This window comes from Nicotiana attenuata, chromosome 7, assembly GCF_001879085.1.
Source record: "Nicotiana attenuata strain UT chromosome 7, NIATTr2, whole genome shotgun sequence".
NCBI lineage: Eukaryota > Viridiplantae > Streptophyta > Magnoliopsida > Solanales > Solanaceae > Nicotiana > Nicotiana attenuata.
This window is the reverse complement of record NC_031995.1, coordinates 112,039,023-112,059,225: the sequence shown is the minus strand read 5'-3', so window position 1 is coordinate 112,059,225 and position 20,203 is coordinate 112,039,023. Positions and strand designations below refer to the sequence as shown.

Genomic DNA, 20,203 nt, shown 5'->3' with positions numbered 1-20,203 from the left:
TTAATTCCATTCTTGGAATTGAGTTTTCTAGATCAGCTAAGGGAATTGTGATAAGCCAAAGGAAGTATGATTTGGAACTCATTGCAGAAATGGGGCTCAGAGTTGCAAAACCAGCTTGCAGTCCTTTGAAGCAAATGTGAAACTCACATCTGAAGAATATGACATGTTTGTTCATGATCAATCCTCTTCAAAGACAGATTACTTGCTGATGCTGGAAAATACCAAAGGCTAATATGCAGGTTACTCTATCTCACAATAACTAGAGTTGATAGTGCATATGTAGTACAAGTCCTTAGTCAATACATGCACAAATCCAAGCAGTCACACATGGAATCTGCATTACGAGGGGTGAGGTATATTAAAGGTGCTCCAGGACTAGGTTTTCTAATGCCATCTGTAGGGTCAAGAAAACTAAAAGCCTTTTGTGACTCAGATTGGGAGGATGTCTGCAGATCAGAAGATCTGTTACAGGCTACTTGGTGAAGTTTGGGAATGCACTGATTTCTTGAAAATCAAAGAAACAAGAGACAGTGGCTAGGAGTTCTGCTGAGGCAGGGTTCAGAAGCATGGCCTCAGCAGCTGCAGAACTTACCTGGCTCACAGGGCTATTCAAGGAGCTAGGTATGGAGATTGAGCTGCCTATAATCCTTAAATGTGACAGTAAAGCTGCTACCGGAATTGTAGCCAATCATATATTTTATAAAAGGACAAAACACATCGATATTGATTGTCATTTTGTTTGCGAGAAGATAGTACAAGGACTGATCAAAACACATCATGTGCCCACCAAAGAGCAGCAGACTGATCTTCTAACAAATAGCCTTGGTCTAGTGAAGCATGACTACTTAATGTCCAAGCTGAGGTTGAAAAATATCTTTCAACCATCAGCTTCAGGAGGGGTGTTGAACTAAGAGCAATCGACAGCTGTGTACAACTAATTATATGTAATAAGTTAGTCGTACGATTAGCTAGTTAGTTAGAAGTTAAACAGTAGAGAGTTAGGCGGTTTAGTAGTTTAGTATAAATGTACAGTAGTTTTCCATATTTCTGTTATGGCAGTTACGCAGTACCATGAGCACAACTACTCCTTTGCTTTCCTCTACTTCTTCTTAACTTTCATCGTCATAGCTATGAGTAGAATCTAGAGATTCATCAGTATACTTGTAGATTAAACCATAGTTTTATTAACGAAAATTTGAATGTCTAGGGAGATTTAATACTTGACAGTTAAAATTATTAAATGATATAGGCGGTGTATTATTTCATGATGAAATCTAGAAGAAGAAATGTATAAATCACCTATTACAAAGTTGACATGGCTTGTGCACCTTCTTTATCAACCAATTGTTTCACCCGACGAATCAACATGTCAAAATCATGTTGACTCTTTATCAAGCTGAGTCGAACATAACGATCTTTTGCAAAGAAGTTGCTACCTGGACGACCTATGATTTTTGCTACTCTAAAAACTTTTGTGCAGTTTTTATCTTCTTTTCTATTACACTTCACCCATGCATAACCTGCCATCAAACCAAAATGATTTGTCTTTTAAAACATCTAACACACATATTGAGGGAAGCACATAGTGCTGTAGAATAATTTTGTGGAAATGATGTTGGCCTATATATTGTCACAATTCACAATTAAGCAGGACAAAGATGTGCCACCGAAAAGCAGGGGGACTATCTGTCTAGGATAAAATCGGTTCACATAAAATACTCGAATGATAGAGTGACACGTGGAACCGAGGACAGACGGAAGATGAAGCGAGTGGAAATCAAGACCGAGGACAACAACATCGGTTAGCATCGGGTAGACCCCGAAGGGAACATTATAACCAAGGGCAAACAAATATTTGCCACCAGATGACATTCAATGAAGAATATTCCTCAGTATTAAATACACATCCGTTACAGAGAATTTTGGCATTCATATCCTGCCGTTACATATTCATCAATGGCCCCCATTATTTTTATTTAAGAGGGGCTTGATTCTAGGACCGTGTTCCCTAGGTATAGCTATAAGACTTCAACAGCCATTGTAAGGGAGGAGATTTTTGAAACTTATGCTACACATCATTCGAAGCTAAATAATATTCTATTTTCTGTCTAATGTCATTCTTATTACTGCCTTCGGAAGCTTTGCTCCTGGAACCAAGATGTCTGTTATTTTATCTTGATTTCAACACTAAGTCTTGTATTTTATTTAATTTATTTGTCATTTTGGGATCAAATCGATTTGCTTGTCTATAAACTACGCTATAAATTCAATTGTACCATTTTACGGGTAAACAGTTTGGCGCCCACCGTGGGGCTTACACATTTGTGTAAATGAGTTGATCCTTGCATATATTACTAATCTATTTTATACTTTGTTTCTTAGCAAAATTCTTAAAGATGGCAGCTAATGATTTCATCGCACACAACGTTGACACACAAGAAAATCTGCCTCAACACGAGAGTTAGATCAGCGACACTCGCAATGAGGAGGACGTAGCCACGCAGGTTCATGGCGGACGGTATCCCCGACACCTACAGGAGGCGACTCCTGATGATGCTGAGGACTGGCACGTTGCGGAAATGGTGAGGATCTTAAGAGAACTGCAAAAGGCCATTATGGTCCATCTCTCACGGCAAGACAAGGCCATGATAGAATTAAGGCAAGCGTTGTCGGGTGCTACCAAAAACGCGAATGGAAGATGCCCATTTCTTCACGGTGCTCCCGCAAATCAAACAGCGCAAAGGGTTGATAACAACACTCGATGGGTAAGGTCTGCTTCGACAGGGCCGGGGGGATCGGCAAGGATCTAGTAACAACAACAGTAATGATCCCTTCAAATCGAGCTTATGCAGTATATGAGGGAAATAAACGCTTGAATGGATCAAAAGTGCTAAAGGGCCCCTACTCAAAGAAATACACCCAATTACCATTCAAACCGAGCATAGCACTGAGTTAATTCCAAAGCGGTTCAAAATGCCTGATGTACAAAAATATGATGGGACTTCGGACCCTCAGGAACACATCACCACCTATACAACGGCAGTGAAAGGAAATGACTTGGCTCTACATGAGATTGAGTCGGTCCTGCTAAAGAAGTTTGGAGAAACCCTCACGAAGGGGCCCCTGACATGGTACTCACTCTTACCCGAACACTCAATAGATTCCTTTGAGATGCTCGCGGACTCGTTTATCAAGGCCCATGACGGGGCCAGGAACGTCCATGCCCGAAAGGTAGACATATTCAAGATTTCACAAGGAGAATCCGAGTTGCTGCTTGAGTTCGTGACCAGGTTCCAGAAAGAAAGGATGTTGCTACCGGTCGTGCCAAATGAATGGGCAGATGAGGTGTTTACTAAGGGGTTGAACCTAAGGAGCTCCGGCGCCTCCTGGAAACTAAAAGAAAGCTTGCTCGAGTTCGAGGCAACTACATGGGTAGATGTCCATAACTGTTACGAAAGATAAGAATAGAAGATAATCAGCTCGGGTTCCTTGCATCAACTAATGGTCGGGATCAAGAAAAGAATAGGGATAAGTCGAAGAATGATTTTGAGACAGATCGACGATCTTCTAAGGGCCAGTTTTTACCCTATGAAAGGAGCGAAGGATGCAACAGAGGGTTCCGTTCGGCAGATAGTTTCGCGCCCGGTAGAAGAACTGATCACAGCCGGAATAGAAGGTCATTGCAAGATAATGAGGTATCGGGTTCTCGGGATTCCACCTATCCCAGGCTATCCGAGTACAGTTTCAGTGTCAGCGTAATTTGGTATCAGCGATAAGGAACATCGAGGAAGCACGGTTCCGAGGTCGATGAGATCTAATCCCAGCCAGAGGAATCCTTATCTATGGTGCGAGTATCATGGGACTAACAGCCACCGAACTGGGGATTGCCGACATCTGCGCGATGAGGTAACAACGTTGTTGAAAAACGGCCATCTCATAGAGTTCTTAAGCGACCGGACTAAAAACAATTACGGACGTAGCCGGGACAACGCAAAGTCCTCGAAGATAGGTGAAGACTCTCCCCGACAAACAATCAACATGATTTTTGGGGGAAACGAGAACAATGGTGTAACCTTTTCGGCAACAAAAAAGACAAAAGTTTTGGTAACTCATAGCAAGAGACTCTGGAAGTCGTTGAGGACGATATCACCTTCATAGAAGAAGACGCCTATGGACTTCTACTACCGCACAATTATGCCCTGGTAGTTTCTCTTAACGTTCTAGATTTTAAAATTAAACGTGTTTTGGTGGACCTAGGAAGTTCATCCAACATCATTCAATGGAGGGTGCTGGAGCAAGCCAAGCGAACCGGAAGTATCATCCGGCAATAAAACTCCTTGCCGGGTTTAACTTAGCAAGTGTGACAACCCGAGGGGAGATCTTGCTGCCCACGAACGCCAATAGGGTCATGAAGACTACCTTATTTGAAGTAGTAGACGGAGACATGGGTTACAATATAATTCTTGGTAGACCATGGCTACACGAGATGAAGGTCGTACCATCAACATATCACCAACTTCTGAAATTCCCAACTCCAGAGGGAATCAAACAAATAAGAGGAGATCAATTGGCGGCAAGGGAGATGCGGTATAGCAATTACAGGAACCGACGCCTTCTACCGAACCCAATGAAGACGACAAAGGGATGGAGCAGTCAGAATCCCATCAGGTACCAAGATATTTTCAGGTACTGGAAGAAACGGACGCGACCAAGTCCAGGGGGGAAGAACTCGAACAAGTGGCATTGTTCGAATTAAGTTTCTAGAGAGGAAGTTCCACTCGGGGACAGGGCTAAACCCCGAGCTCTGGTCAGGATTTATTGAATTTCTTAATACTAACATTGATTGTTTTGCATGGTCTCACGCAGATATGACAGGTATCCCACTAGAGGTGGCCGTGCACAAGCTAAGCCTGGACCCAAGCATCCTGCTGGTAAGATAAAAGAAGTGCCCAATTGCCGAGGTCAGAAACAAGTTTGTTAAAGATGAGGTAACTCGATTGCTCGATATCGGTTCAATTCGGGAGGTAAGGTATCCCGACTGGCTAGCTAAGTAACGTAGTCGTAGTTCCAAAAAAGAATAATAAATTCCATATGTGCGTAGATTGTAAGGATCTAAATAAGGCATGCCCAAAAGGCTTTCCCATTGCCAAATATTGATCAAATGATTGATGCAACGACCGGAAATGAGTTGATGAGTTTCCTCGATACTTATTCCGGGTATAACCAAATTAAGATGAACCTAGAGGATCAAGAAAAAAACTTCGTTCATAACGAACTTTGGCACATATTGCTACAATGTGATTTCCTTCGGGCTTAAAAATGCCGGAGCCACTTATTAGAGGCTCGTGAACAAAATGTTCGAAAAGAAAATTGGGAAAACAATGAAAGTGTACATAGATGATATGCGGGTTAAGTCTTTGAATGCAGGTGACCATTTGAAACACCTCCAAGAAACCTTTGATATCCTAATAAGCACAACATGAAGCTCAACTCGAAAAGTATGCGTTCGAAGTTAGCTTCGGTAAAGTTTTAGGTTTCCTGGTGTCACAAAGGGGGATCAAAGTCAATCCAGACCAACTAACAAACAGGAAAGAAGTCCAAAGACTAACCCAAAGACTAACCTGAAGACTGGTCGCTCTAAGCAGGTTAATTTCTCGTTCTTCGAAAAAATGTCCTCATTTCTTCTCACTTATGAAGAAGAAGAACAACTTCGAGTGGACTCTAGAATGCCAACAGGCTCTAAAAGACCTGGAATGGTATCTATCGAGCCCTTCGTTACTATCAAAATCGGAGGAAGGCGAACAATTGCTAATATACTTAGCGGTCTCGGAGGTAGCGGTAAGCACCGTTCTAGTCCGGGAGAACGATGATATGCAATACCCTATCTATTATGTTAGAAAATTTTTATTAGGAGCGGAACTCGTTATCTGCACCTCGAAAAACTGGCCTTAGCTTTCGTGGTCGCTGCTCAAAAGCTTAGGCCTTATTTTCAGTACCACACGATAGCTGTGGTGACAACTTTTCCCCTGCATAATGTCCTTCACAGACCTGAGTTGTCAGGTCGATTGTCCAAATGGGCAGTCGCAATTAGTGAATTTGATATCGAATAAAAACCCAGGACTGCGATCAAGTCAGAAGTTTTGGCCGACTTTCTGGCCAATTTTAGTCCCGGGCTGCTGCCTTGGCCACAAAGTAAGCGATGATGGTGTCAGAAACGATATCAGGAGTTTGGCCCTTGTTCACGGATGGAGCTTCCAACGTGAAAGTGTCTAGGCTCGGGGTAGTCTTACTCACACCCTCGAGAGAAGTCCTGAGGCAGGCCATTAAAACTGTTCCCTCGACTAACAATGAAGCCGAGTATGAGGCTTTGATTGCAGGACTTGAACTGGCCCGGGGACTAGACTCCGAGATCATTGAAATCAAACGTGATTCCAACTAGTGGTAAATCAAGTATATGAAATCTTCGACAACAAAGAGGAACGCATGCAATAATATGTGATGAAAGTTCTAACTCTTCTTGCTCAGTGTCCATCACCCACATCTAGAAAGAAGAAAATGCAGAAGCAGATGCATTGGCCTATTTGGGCTCCTCCACGGAAATGAAGGGATTAGATTTCGATACGGTCATACAACTCTTGCACTCGGTACGAGATATGGACGGTTATTATGAAGTAAATACAACCAACCTGGTTTGGGACCGGAGGAATGAGATCATCAACTACCTTGAGCACGGCAAGCTGCCCAAAGACCCCAAGGCATTCCGAGCACTCTACACCAAAGCAGACCGTTACAGCTTCTAGGGAGGACAGTTATACAGAAGTTTGTTCCAAGACCCGTTGGCCCGATGCTTAGTTGCCTCCGAGGCTAATTACGTCATAAGAGACGTTCACGAAGGAATTTGTGGAAATCATTCAGGTGCAGATTCATTGGTGTTAAAATTAGTTAGGGCATGATACTACTGGCCCAGGATGGAACAATACGCTAAGGCATTCATTCATAAATGAGATAAGTGTCAAGGACATGCGTCATTAGTTCACCAGCCGGCAGAATTGCTGCATTCGATATTTTCCCCATGGCCATTCATGAAATGAGGCATGGATATAGTGAGACTGCTGCCACAAACTCCCGGGAAGGTAATGTTTCTTTTAATTATAGCTGATTACTTCACTAAGTGGGTTGAAGCATGTCCTTACCAAAAAATCGATGAGTGCGAAGTGGTCGACTTCCTATGAGAAAACATAATCTGCCGGTTTAGAACACCAAAGGAGATTGCTTGCGACAACGGGCCACATTTCATAGGCTCAAAGGTCACAAAATTCCTTGAAGAATTGAAGATTAAAAGAGTCACATCTTTTCCATACCATCTGAGCGCAAATGGGCAGGCGAAATCAACAAATAAGGTAATTAGTCAAAACTACTAAAAGAGGTTGGAAGCAGCCAAAGGCAAGTAGCCCGAAGAGTTACCAGGAGTGTTGTGGGAAAACCGAACGACGGCCAAGTCAAGCATGGGAGAGACACCTTTCTCTCTCATATACAGAGCAGAAGCTCTAATCCTGGCTGAAGTAGGAGAGCCGACCTTGCGATTCTTCTGGGCGGACGAAGAAACAAGCAACGATGCATTGCTAGTAAAATTGGAGTTACTTGACGAACGTAGGAACTTAGTGCACATAAGGATGATGGCCCAAAAACAAAGAATGGAAAGTTACTACAACCGAAGGGCCAATCTCCATTATTCAATGTAGGATACTTGGTTTTAAGAAAAGTGACTCAAAACACCCGGGAGCTCAACACAGAAAAGCTGGGTCCGACGTGGGAAGGCACATACCGGGTTACAGTCATCACCGGAAAAGGATCATATGAACTAGAGAACCAAGACATAGTCAAATTGCCAAGCAACTGTAATGTGACGCACCTCAAAAGGTATTATTGCTGATGAGCACCTTTTGTACTGAAAATATATGCTGGACTCTTTTTCCCTTCGTCCAGTTTTTGTCCCAATTAGATTTGTTGCCAATGATTTTAATGAGGAAGCAACGGAAAGCATTCTACGAAGGAAACACCATCAGCGGAAATAAGACCTTTAAACGACAAGGCATCAAAACGATAAACCACCGCAGGATGGTTCAATAGTCTTTGGCTCGGTGGACAGTTCCTAACGGGAAGCAAAACTTGCTACCAGACCAAAGGCTATTCAACCATTTTCAAGTGTTTTCCCTACAAGCCACTAGGGGTGGTTAGTTAATCTTTGGCTCGATAGAAACGTTCCTAACGGGAAACGAAGTTTGCTATCGAACCAATGATATCCAATCATTCACTAGTGGAATCCTCAAAGGAGCAAGACTTTTAGTGTTCCAATTCGCATTCTTCGCATTCGAATACTGGGGGAAATGATATGAGAATACGACAACCTAATTGCATGATTGCCACAGAAACCGGGACTACGAAGTCCGGGAACAAAAATGTCTCATCGAGATCGGGGATTGCACAACCAGCCCCGTAAAAATAAGTTGTACAAATTAGCCACATGTAATGGTAATTTCTTTTCTTTTAGCTAAACGAATACTTATTTACTTTTGAAGATAGAAGGAATAAAATAAAGTCCTCTTACTTTTATCTTGTTTCTTGTCCAAACGATGAATTAATTTTATCAATTGAAAGTTAATCAAGTACCTCAAATAATAATGCCGGAATAAACAGGAGACGTCCTTTTCAAGAGTACCGTAAACATAAGAGGGACCTCTCTTATGAAACCCTCACAGTAAAGGGTTGGTTCCGGAAGAATTTATGTCCGGAACCCAAATGGTATCGAGGAAAAATGCACCTGAAGCCTTGCATAATTCGACGCAAAAAAGTAAACTTTGCGCAATGCTTAAACAAAAACCACTTTTATTTATCAAACATGCCAAGCAGCACAAGTACAAAAATACAAAAATAAAACAACAAAGGAAAAGAAACCAAAAAGCATCTCCCCCAGAACTCAGGGGAAGAGAAGCATCAGCGCCCCCGGGAGAAGTAGGCGGATCTGCCGTCAGCTCGGGATCTTGGCCTTCATCGTTATTCTTCTCAAGTTCCTTCTCGGTTCATGAGAACTCGGAACCAGAACCAAAAGAGTCCGTTGCATCAGACTGATCCAGGAGGCATCTTGAGCAGTTAACTCCAGCTCTCGGGCCTTGGCAATTTCATCGTCAATATCAATGATGCCCGCTTTGGCCTCTTCCAAGGTTTTTCTCCTCAAGCTATACATAGAATATATTTTTTCAAGGATGAGGTAATCCGCTCGATGCTGGAGTTCTGATTTAAGCTGATCAACCTCGATAAAATGGCCATCCAACTCTGATCTCGTGACGCTAAGGCTAAGATCAAGATTACGGATAGTGGTTATATGAACCTTGTTATGTTCCATGATCTTCTCATACCTATCCTCCATCTAGGCACACTTCCCCTCAGCAACAACAACCTCTTGAGCTTTGGAGTTCAAGGCTGCCTCCAAGTTATTCACTCTCTCAATGGAGGCAGATTCGCGCTCGGCAGTAGCGAGCACATCATTTTGGACCTCAGACCATTTAGCCTTGGCTTATTGAAACTGTACATTTAGCTGAGAGGCTTCTTGGCTGAGGGTCACCACTTCCTGCTGACTATGTTGCAACCGAGCCTCTAACTCACCCGCCTCAGCAGCTTTTTCTTCCAACATCGGGAGGCGAGAAGAAATTTGATCCCTCTCGGCCAAATACTGGTCCCGCTCGAACTGGAGTCCTTCTTTATCGGGGATCAATTTCTGAAGGCCCTCAGAAGTAAGGAAGTTGGCCGGCGAAGCAAAAACCCCAGTTAGAAACCCTATCATAGCAAGTTAAGAAGAAACAAGCAATAAAGAGAACAAGTACGTTACTGCCGCCGCATTATGCATGGCGTTATTTAACAAATACTCTCCAGAAAGAGAGTGTATTTTCTTTTTATCCTTTTCTGAAGCAACGGCTTTAGATAATTGACGAGTTCCACCGGCCGGGACAATAGATGGCATTCGGTAGATATCGAGAGGGAGGCATTCCTCCTCCGTTGGGGATCTGTAAAAAGGGACGAGTAGTTGTGCCCCAAATTCCCATGGTCTGGGAACTAGGGAGGAGGGAAATCCTCCTTTCGGGCGTCTGCAGCCAGTGGGGGTGATATAGCTGTTGCTGGTGATGAAGGTGTGGCCGGCGTGGAAGGAGATGAAGATGAAGGTGTTATGGGTTGAGAAGCATCTGCGACAAAGGTAGTGTTGTTTGTTGGTTGCTCACCAACTGAAGACGGAAGAGGCTCGATACTCGGCCTCATAGTATTAGGGGCAACGACTAGGACCGGAGAGGGAGAATTGGCATTCTCCACCAAGTCAAACTCTCCCTAGAGCGCTTGGGCATCGTCTTCGGTTGGGGTTATAAGCTCTTCAGATTGAGCATTCTGTTGAGCCAATGAAGATCGTTATCTCCATTATAAGGAAGGCCCTTCATAATTGGCTTCCCCATTATTGTCAATAACCACAGTGGCTGCGGCTGGCTCGGTTGCGGTTTTCTTCACATTTTTATTCTTGCCCTCGGTCGAGGAAGAACACCGCCTTTTTGCTTTCTTGTTCTCCGGCCGGGGACTACGAGAGAATGTCCTTGCACCGGAAGCAGATCCGACGTCGCTTGTTTGGGTGAGAGCCTCCTTCAATAACCTTGCAACCTCTACGGAATGTGCCAATACGTCCTCCTCAGGGATGGTAACAGAACCCTGCGGGAGACCTGAATCCAACAAAAGGTGAGGTTAACCCGTTTTCTTATATATAAAAATGGAATGAAGGCAGAATCAGTTTTACGAGTCACCTTACCATGATTCTTGGCCTCCATCTGTATTTGGGGGCCAACTCTTTCCACCGGCAAGTCTCAGGCGTCGTGATGTCCAGAATCTTCTGAACCCACTGGTCCAGGCCTTCAACTTTTGGTGGTGTCCACTGAGTACCGAAATAATGAAAGAAAAGGGATCAGAACAACATGCAACATCCTTTTCTTCAAAAAAAAAAAAGAGATACACTTTGAACTTACGTGTACGAGTCCATGATTCAGAGAAAGACGGAGTTGTAGCCGGGATGATGTCCCTAGTGGCAATGAAGACAAACCGCTTCATCCACCCACGATCATTGTTGTCATCCATGCTAGTGAGCAAAGCATGGTGGCCATGTTTGATGAAATTTATTACTCCCCCACGGAAAATCTTGGGGGAGTGGAGATTCATCATACAAGCCAAGGTGAGCTCCTCCTTCGTTTCCTGGCACAACCGCTATAGACAGGCCACCATTCGCCACGCCAAAGGGCCCTCCTGTGGCAAAAGAACCTGGTATCGGTGGCAGAACTCCAAAATCATGGGGTCAAGTCCCCCGCTCAAAGAAAAAGCACCCAAAGTGAATGGGTTCGTGTAAACGTATGTGAAACCCTTCTTAGTAAAGGTTGCTCGCTCCACCAGATCAGGATAAATAATGTTGAGGTCATGGAAATCGTAGTCCTCCTTCACAGCAGGGATGCTGGAAGGGCGAATAGAAGAGGGGAATTTGCCAACAGCCCAAGTACGAGGGTTTGAAGTAAGGAACATCTCTTTGAAGTCCTTGGCTGTGTTGAGATATCTGGGGATAATGGTGCTCACCGTGGGAGGGTCAGCATCAATGTCGATTTCTTTGTCTTTGCTCTTCTTCGGGCACCCACCGAAGAGAAGACCAGACTTTTTGGAAGAGTTAGTGAAAGAAACCATGATCAGCAGAAGATGATAAGAGTTCTTTGAAGAAGATTAAAGAAAGATGAAAGCAGCAAAGACTTGAATGCAAAGAAATTGAGAGAGTTTACAAAACTGTTAAGTGTAAAAGAATATCAGGCGTATAAGTAAAGGAATAGGCGGCTAAAATCATGGCCATGATTACTTCAAGAACCGGCAAAAATATTACTAAATCGTGGAGTAACACGTATTCGGGGTATTAAATATGAAGAGATGTGCGTCTTATCAAGCGTCATAAGCTTTTTAGAAGGGTTTAGAAAATTTTTCTCGAAGAAAGGAATTTTCACCAACTTCCCAGTGACACAAAGATGTGCCACCGGAAAGCAGGGGGACAATCTGTATAGGGCGAAATCAGTTCACATTAAATACTCGAATGACAGAGTGACACGTGGAACCGGGGACAGACGGAAGACGAAGCGAGTGGAAACCAAGACCGAGGACAACAACTTCGGTTGGCCTGAGGTAGACCCCGAAGGGAACATTATCAACGAGGGCAAACAAATATTTGCCACCAGATGACATTCAATGAAGAATATTCTTCAATATTAAATACACATCCGTTATAGTGAATTTTGGCATTCATAACCTATCGTTACATATTCATCAATGCCCCCATTATTGTAATTTAAGAGGGGTTTGATCGTGGGACCGTGTTCCCTAGGTATAGCTATAAATAGTGACTTCAACAGCCATTGTAAGGGAGAAGATTTCGGACAAACTTATGCTACACATCATTCCAAGCTAAATAATATTTTATTTTCTGTCTAACATCATTCTTATTATTGTCTTCGGAAGTCTTACTCCTGGAACCAAGTTGTCTGCTATTTTATCTTGATTTCAATACTAAGTCTTGCATTTTATTTAATTTATTTGTCATTTTGGGATCAAATCGACTCGCTTGTCTATAGATCACGCTATAAATTCAACTGTACCGTTTTACGAGTAAACACACATATTGGTAATTGTTTTCTCTCTTATTATGGCATTTCTTGAGTTAAAAAAAGGTAAAATAAAAATCTTTTTTATGTATAAGTTTTCTTGAGTTAAAAAAAGTCACCTGGAGATGGTTCTCTGACTCCGTCAAGAAATGTGCAATACTGAGTTGGAATGCGTTGGAGGCTAAAACGTTTAGATAAAGAGAAGATGTGAATCATTTTTTCCCAACGATCCCTCATGATTTCATGTCCAAAATTGAAGATTTGCTTGCCATCTCCTTCAGCAACAACTTTCAGTAGAGTTAAGGCTCTCAATTGGGTATCCTTTGAGAACCCCATTTCAGCCAGGACAATATAGTCCATCATTCTTTTATACACATTCACGTCCTTCACAATAGCCCACCTACATTATTAAATAGCGGTGAGAGGTAAAACAAAAAATAGAGATGTTTTTAGCCGCTTCATAGAAAATGTGCCCATGATGGAGGGAGAGCCGAAGAGGGCGGATCAAAGACTTCAGTAGCTTTTGTCCAAAGTATGTATTTGTCTTATGAATTCCATTTATAAATTGTTAATTTAGAACTAAGTAACTCATCCATAAGGGTTGTGATGGATGGAGGGTTAAATACTCCTTCATCCTTAACCAGAGTCTCGGGTTCAAGCCCTGGGTTTGGAGTCGTCTTTGTTAGAGAGTGCTTTACCCTCCAATGTGAGACTTCCCGGCGCAAATCTGGATTTACTCGGGTCCCAATGCGGGTACCGGATGGAAACCAAAAAAGATACCGGATGGAAAACCCAAAGAAAAAAATCAAAAGAATTAGAATCATGAACCCATAAGCTTCAAATCTTGGCTCCGCTTCTGAACACGTCCAACGTTCACATAGTTGCATATGTGGATTAAATATCCATAAATTTGGTTGCCTCTATTAACAAAAAGTAATTTAGATTAAATATTGAATATATATTACCCAAATCTGCTTCCAGCATGACCAGTGAGCTTAGATATTGAGAAAAGCATGAGATCTTTGTGAGCAGGAGCTGGAATTGCAGTGTAATGAGGCCAATAATAAGCATGATCATAAATTGTCTTCACATTGGCTCCTTTTAAAACTGGACTTCTCAAGTTCCCATCTGGATTATTTGGTGAAGTCACAAACTCAATCACATCCCCAGCAAAATCAGATTTGTTTCTTAAAATGAATGAATCTCCTTCAAATTCATAATGGAATGTTTGAAAGAACTCTGTTTGTAGCTTATAGGGCTGAGAAAATTAAACAGATCAGTTTCAAGTGCACTCAAGAAATAATTTTGTTTGTAAAGTGTATTGGGAAAACACAAGGTTACCAACGACAACAATTATTTCAATAATTTAACTATGTTTTGATAGTTAAATTTTTCTTTTTTACTTTCATATCACTTAATAGGTAACTACTAAATATCCATCTATATTATTAACCTAGAGAACAAGTAATATACTATAACTAGTTAAACTGTAGTATAATGTAAATAAAAATGGGTGAAAATCATGCTTCCCCTCCAACTTTATCTAAAATAAATTATCTTATATAATAGAAAGATAATTACATAGAAGAGGGATCGAAAACATCAATGGATAAATAGGAGTGAATTTTGCCGGTGGTCGTTTAACTTTGATTTTCTTACAGAAAAGTCATTTTTCTAATTTTTGTCACATAAAAATTATTCAACTTTGAGTTTGTAATACAAAAATTACTTTTCCTTTTTTGTGACATAAAAGTCTTTCAACTTTGGCCAAGGTAACTAAAAAGTAAATATCATGTCAGGGGCGGCCCGTCCATAAAGCAGGTAAAGCAATTGCTTTAGGCCCCACATTTGTGGAGGCCCCATTTTCTTTTACACGTAATAGGCTATAGATAAATTTTAATTTTTTTCAAGTGAAGTGAAAAAATTTAATTTCTTTATTTAACAAATAAAGAGATGAAGGATTTGCAACTGCTTTGATTTCTGCCAAGGAAATTGCATTTGAAATTAATGTCGAACCCAAATTTCATGAGAAACCTGTAATATATAGGAAGAAACAATTTGAGGAGAATGTTAATAGTGAAATCTCAAAATCTCTCGAAGAGTCCTTTAGAGTTGATTACTTTTACACATACTCCCTCTGCTCCATAATAAATGACTTTTTAACATTTGTTGTGCCCCTTAAGAAAATACGTACTGACTCCTAGAACAAAAATGTATTTTGACTGAGTTATCCTTAATTAAAATGTATATGTTGTTAACTTAACACATTGAGATATGTAAATAAAGGCAAATTTTGAAAAAATAAAGTTAATTCCTTCTCGATTATATAAAAAGACACTTATTTTGGGCCAAATAAAAGCCAAAAAAGTCACTTATTATGGACGTGAGAGAGTAGTAGACAAGGTTATTTTTTCACTTGAAAATAGATTTGAACAATTAGAGGCATATGAAAATATTTTTGGTTTTCTATTTAGCGGTAAAAACTAAAATGACTATATGATGGAAATTTGTAAAAATATTGCATTTATCTTGAATGCTCCTTAAATCATAATAATCGATCCGATATTGATTGTTTAGATTTATTTTCTGAATTAAAAATATTTTTAAAAAATAGTACAATTAGAAGATAACAATTTAATTGATATACTCAATCAAATAAAAAGATTGGATTATTTTTCAAATGCCTATATTGCTTATAGAATAATGTTAATAATTCCTATTACCGTTGCTTCAACGGAAAAAAGTGTTTCAAAATTAAAATTGATAAAATCTTACCTAAGATCAATAATGTCTCAAGGATATTAAATGAATTAGTTATATTGTCAATTGAGAAAGACTTATTAGCAGAAATTGATTATAAAAAATTAATAATAACTTTGCATCTAAAAAAGTTAGGAAAACAGACTTCAAATAAAACTAAAATAATTTTTATTAATAAACAAGTGAAGGCCTCTCATAAAGTTTGGCTTTAGGCCACGAAATTGGTCGGGCCGCCCTTGTATCATGTTTGCTTTTCTTATTTTGATTACTTTATAATAATTTTGTAAACTCATTATCTTTAATGCAAAAAATATATAATTGGACTATTTTACCCTTGTTAATTTATACTCATTTGTTTAATGAATTTTATAAACACCTTTTTGAATTAGCGGAAAAGTCATTGTGAGAGCATCAAACAATTCATAACAAACACAAAACCAACGAGCTCGATATTTTCCCATGGCTACGAGTTGTTATAAAGAAATCAAAATATGGAGATAAATATAATTCCATAAACCACAAGGGAGAGTAATGTTACCAAGAGAAATATTGGGAGAAGGGGGTCTAAAATTAATCTGTTACATTTGATATGTTTTATTAAGCTAAATAGTTACTTTTTAGAGTGTCACGTCATAATCCCAGTATAAGATATAAAATTCAAGTGATATTTAGTATCTTTTAGTTAGGGAAAATTTCACATTAAAACAAGTGGGCTGCCTCCTTTTCAATTTTATAACCCATATTTAACTTTACAATTGAGTAGCCCACAAATTAGAGGCCCATATCTGAAAAGGGGGCGTTATTTCCGGTATTTTGAGACTACCAAATGCGATTTTCTCTCATTCAGCTGGATTTTCTCAGATTCTTTCCAATCTTCTTCCCCCAAATACTTCAAAAACGAGATCTTGCGATAAATGCAGGTACGAAAACCCTAGCATTTCTTCTTCATCTAGAATTTATTCAATTTTTTTGCTACGAAGCAGCGCAATTCTCCTTTTTGCTGCAATTTTGATTTCAACTTTTTTTTAGATGGAGATTTTTCCTGTTTACCTTCTTCATAGTGGTGAATGGGAAGAAAACAAGTTTGTGAATTTCGTCAGTAATTGTGTAATAATCGAGTCCACATTCAACTACAACAATTTAGTTGCAGCTATTTCGGAACATATTAGGATCGATAGTGATTTAAACACAATAGAGATTAACTTTGTCCCAAATGCTGGTTTGCCACCGATCATGATTTACAACGATACAGGAGTTAAGGTGTATATAGAATTAAAGAAGAAAAACTTGAATTTCACTGAATATCCCCTGTTTGTGACAGTGAAAGAGATTTATGAAAATCATTTGGTTGTTACAAGTTCTGTGGTTGCTTCAAGTTCCAGTTGTTTGGTTGCTACAAATTCAAATTCTAGAGATGTATCAACAACTGATAGCACTGAGATTATTGATATTGAATTGATTGAAAACACGAAATTTAGTAAAAATACGGGTATAATAGATAATATGTTGAACGAATTTGTTGAGGAGGATCAAGTTTATAAGGATAAAGAGACACTTATGAATGTGATGAAGAACTTGGTTGTACGCGAGAGGTTCCAATTCAAGGTGAAGAGATCAGGCGCAACAAGGTATGTCATTAATTGAATATTCTGTTGTATAAATATGTATAAAGTAGTATATATTTGTATATAGGTATTAAAATTAGTATATATGCAGTTTGTATACAAGTGTATTTAGAAGTTGAATGATGTATAATACTAGGTATCACCTTACATGTCTGGATGACAATTGTGCTTGGAGTTTCAAATCTTCTGCCGTTTTCAAGGCAAACATATTCAAAGTGAGAAGTTACAATAATAATCACACATGCGGCTATGGTGAAAGATACTTAACACAACGTCAAGCTACTTCGGGTATAATTGCTAGTATAGTCAAGGACAAGTATGTTAATCCAAAAAAAGTTTACACCGCAAATGATATAATAGAGGACATACAAAAGCAACACGGGATTGAAGTGAGCTACATGAAAGCATGGAGAGCTAAAGAAATAACAATGGCAATGATAAGAGGGAGTCCGAGTGATTCATATAAGGAGTTGCCGAAGTATTTTTATATGTTGGAGCAAACAAATTCAGGAACGGTTACAAAGTTGCACAAATCAGAAGATGGATGCTTTCTTTATGCATATGTTACGCTATATGCATCTATCAAGGGCTGGGAGCATTGCAGACCGATAATGGTTGTTTCTGCAGTTTGTATAATGTTTTAGTTTCATGTATAAAAGTGTATAGGATTTCACAGCTGCTGTTTTTATAAAATTTGCAGTTGGTATAAATCTGTATAATTGTGTATAAGATTTGTATAAAATTTGCAGTTGGTATCTGCAGACTAATTTGCAGTCTGAATCCTAATATCTATTTTTGTATAAACAGGAAAAATCCTTCCACTTGCGTATGCAATTATGGATTCAGAGAATAACAAATCTTGGGAGTGGTTCTTTGTCCAGATAAAGGGTACTTTTGGAGTTAGGGAAGGGATGTGTATAGTTTCATATAGAAATGAAAGCATCTTCAATGCCACAAAAGTTGTGTACCCAGAAGTACCACATTGTATTTGCATGTTTCACTTGTGGCAGAATGTAAAGCGCACATTCAAGAAAAATCACAAACAATTGAAGGATATCTTCTTTGCTTTGGCAAGAGCTTACACGATAGAGAAGTTTGAGTACCATATGACAGAGTTGTACAAAATTGATCCAAGGGTGCAGCCTTACTTGTTCGAAATTGGGTACGAAAGGTGGTCTAGAGCATATTCCAAAGTGAAAAGGTCGATGGTAATGACTTCCAATATTGCAGATTCAATTAATGCAGCTAACAAGGATGCTAGAGAGTTACCAGTAATGCGATTGCTGGAGTACATGACAAATTTGCTACAACAGTGGAACAACAAAAACAGAAAAAGTGCAATGGAGACATCTACAGAGCTTGGCGAAAACAAACTCCTTCGGAAAAATCTGATTGCATCGGAGCAAATGACGGTAAAATGAATCAAATATAATGAATCCTGGCACTTCTGACTTGCATTTTACTGCTTGTATAAGGATGTATAACTCTGTATAATAATGTATAATGTTCTTTAAATTTTTTTTTTCAAAATTTTTTTTTGCAGGTGAGGCCTGCTACGAATCAGTTATATACTGTGCTTGAAGGGGTAAGGAGAAACATAGTGTGCCTTGAAGAGGGAACATGCAGTTGCGGAAAATTTCAAATGGATGAACTTCCATGTCCGCATGCTTGGGCTGTTTTGAAGAACCAGCAGCTGAAACCTGGCCAGTATTGCTCTTTTTACTACAAGAAGGATAAACTCCTTAGCACTTATGGATTTCCAGTGAATCCGATGCCAGAAGAGAGTTTATGGGTAATCCCAACAGAGGTGATGGAAGATGTGGTCCTACCACCTAAAGGGAGAAGGAATGCAGGAAGGCCAAGAAAGGAAAGACTCAAGCCTGCTTCAGAGAAAGAGTCTAAGAGGGCATTTTCGTGTTCTGTGTGTGGACAAGGTAGTCACAATAGGAAAACATGTAGGAATCGACCAAAATAAATAGTTGGAAACAAAACGCTTCCTATTACATTTGTTGTCATGTTGAGTAGTTAAGTTTCACAAACAATAGAGTTACAAATGTTGATTAGTTAAGTTTCACAAGCAATTGACATGTTTCATTATACATGTGTTTGCTTATCCAATAATAGTGTCTTCCTGTTTTTAATGGTACTAAATATATTGATAGATTGTAGAAATACAAAACAGGACTGCAAACAATCACTGGTATTACATGTATACAGATGTATAAATGAGAGTATAAGTTTGTATAAATTTGTATAACTATGTATATTATTGTATACATATGTATAAAACCTGCTACATTAACAAAACTGCAACCATAATGAAAATACATACTTGTTAACAGGACNTTGGTGATACCATGATTATTGGCATCAGAGAAGATGAAATGATGGACAAACACCATCAAGGCCATCTTGAACGCATTATCATCCGACTTCCACTCCTTTTGCTTGAAGCGATCAAGAAGCTCCCCCCTTGTTATGGCCTTTTTTCCATCTCCTGGAAAATACTCTTTCAGCAACCTATTAACATCTGGTTTGTCATAGAAAGTGGCGTCGTCGTCTACGCACTTCAAACCAGTGATAAGAGCAAACTCTCCAATGCCAAAACGCAGCAAGCAACCATTAATCATCACCCACAACTCCCTTTCACGTCCTGGGACGACTTCCCTCAATAATATACAATGAATAAGTTGATTTTGAATTTTAAATTGAGGGAGGTCCAGGAAGTACCCAAAACAACTAGCACGGAACATTTGAAGTTGCGTGTCAGTCAAACATTGCTTCAAAATGTTCACAATATCAGGCTCGGTATGGGAACTAATCCTGTTGTGGAAATAATCAACTGGTTGTATATAGAAGTCCCCAACCTTGGATATAGGAAAATAACAAGAAATAGATCAAGAACAAAAAATATACTAAAACATTTTATAAGACTGTATATACAAGTATAGCAGTGCTTGTATAAAGATGTATAAACTGATGTATAACTTTGTATAAAACTGTATAAGCATGTATAAATAAATAGCAAAACAGGGAATACCTTCAACTTAGCTTTTCTTTTATTCAATTTCAAGCGAATAACGACCCTTTGTTCTCTCGATT

At 39.6% G+C, this 20,203-nt stretch overlaps 2 protein-coding genes across 2 annotated transcripts; one reads left to right on the top strand and one right to left on the bottom strand.

Moving 5' to 3' along the window:
- On the bottom strand, positions 1,303-15,937 carry LOC109230368 (tryptophan aminotransferase-related protein 4-like). Its single transcript, XM_019395873.1, has 4 exons — positions 15,908-15,937; positions 13,682-13,974; positions 12,836-13,116; positions 1,303-1,520 (listed from the first exon to the last, which is right to left on the bottom strand). The coding sequence occupies exons 1-4, from the start codon at positions 15,935-15,937 to the stop codon at positions 1,303-1,305; spliced, it is 822 nt and encodes a 273-aa protein (XP_019251418.1).
- Positions 16,391-19,076, top strand: LOC109230367. The gene is made up of 6 exons (XM_019395872.1): positions 16,391-16,396; positions 16,506-17,104; positions 17,238-17,731; positions 17,851-17,853; positions 17,909-18,513; positions 18,645-19,076. The coding sequence occupies exons 1-6, from the start codon at positions 16,391-16,393 to the stop codon at positions 19,074-19,076; spliced, it is 2,139 nt and encodes a 712-aa protein (XP_019251417.1).

Coding starts and splice junctions, on each gene's coding strand:
- LOC109230367 (XM_019395872.1), top strand. Junction 17,105..17,237: donor AAGAGATCAGGCGCAACAAG/GTATGTCATTAA, acceptor GTATAATACTAG/GTATCACCTTACATGTCTGG. Junction 18,514..18,644: donor TTGCATCGGAGCAAATGACG/GTAAAATGAATC, acceptor TTTTTTTTGCAG/GTGAGGCCTGCTACGAATCA.
- LOC109230368 (XM_019395873.1), bottom strand. CDS start 15,937: ATGGGAAAATATCGAGCTCGTTGGTTTTGT. Junction 13,975..15,907: donor ATCGAGCTCGTTGGTTTTGT/GTTTGTTATGAA, acceptor TAATTTTCTCAG/CCCTATAAGCTACAAACAGA. Junction 13,117..13,681: donor CATGCTGGAAGCAGATTTGG/GTAATATATATT, acceptor TTAATAATGTAG/GTGGGCTATTGTGAAGGACG.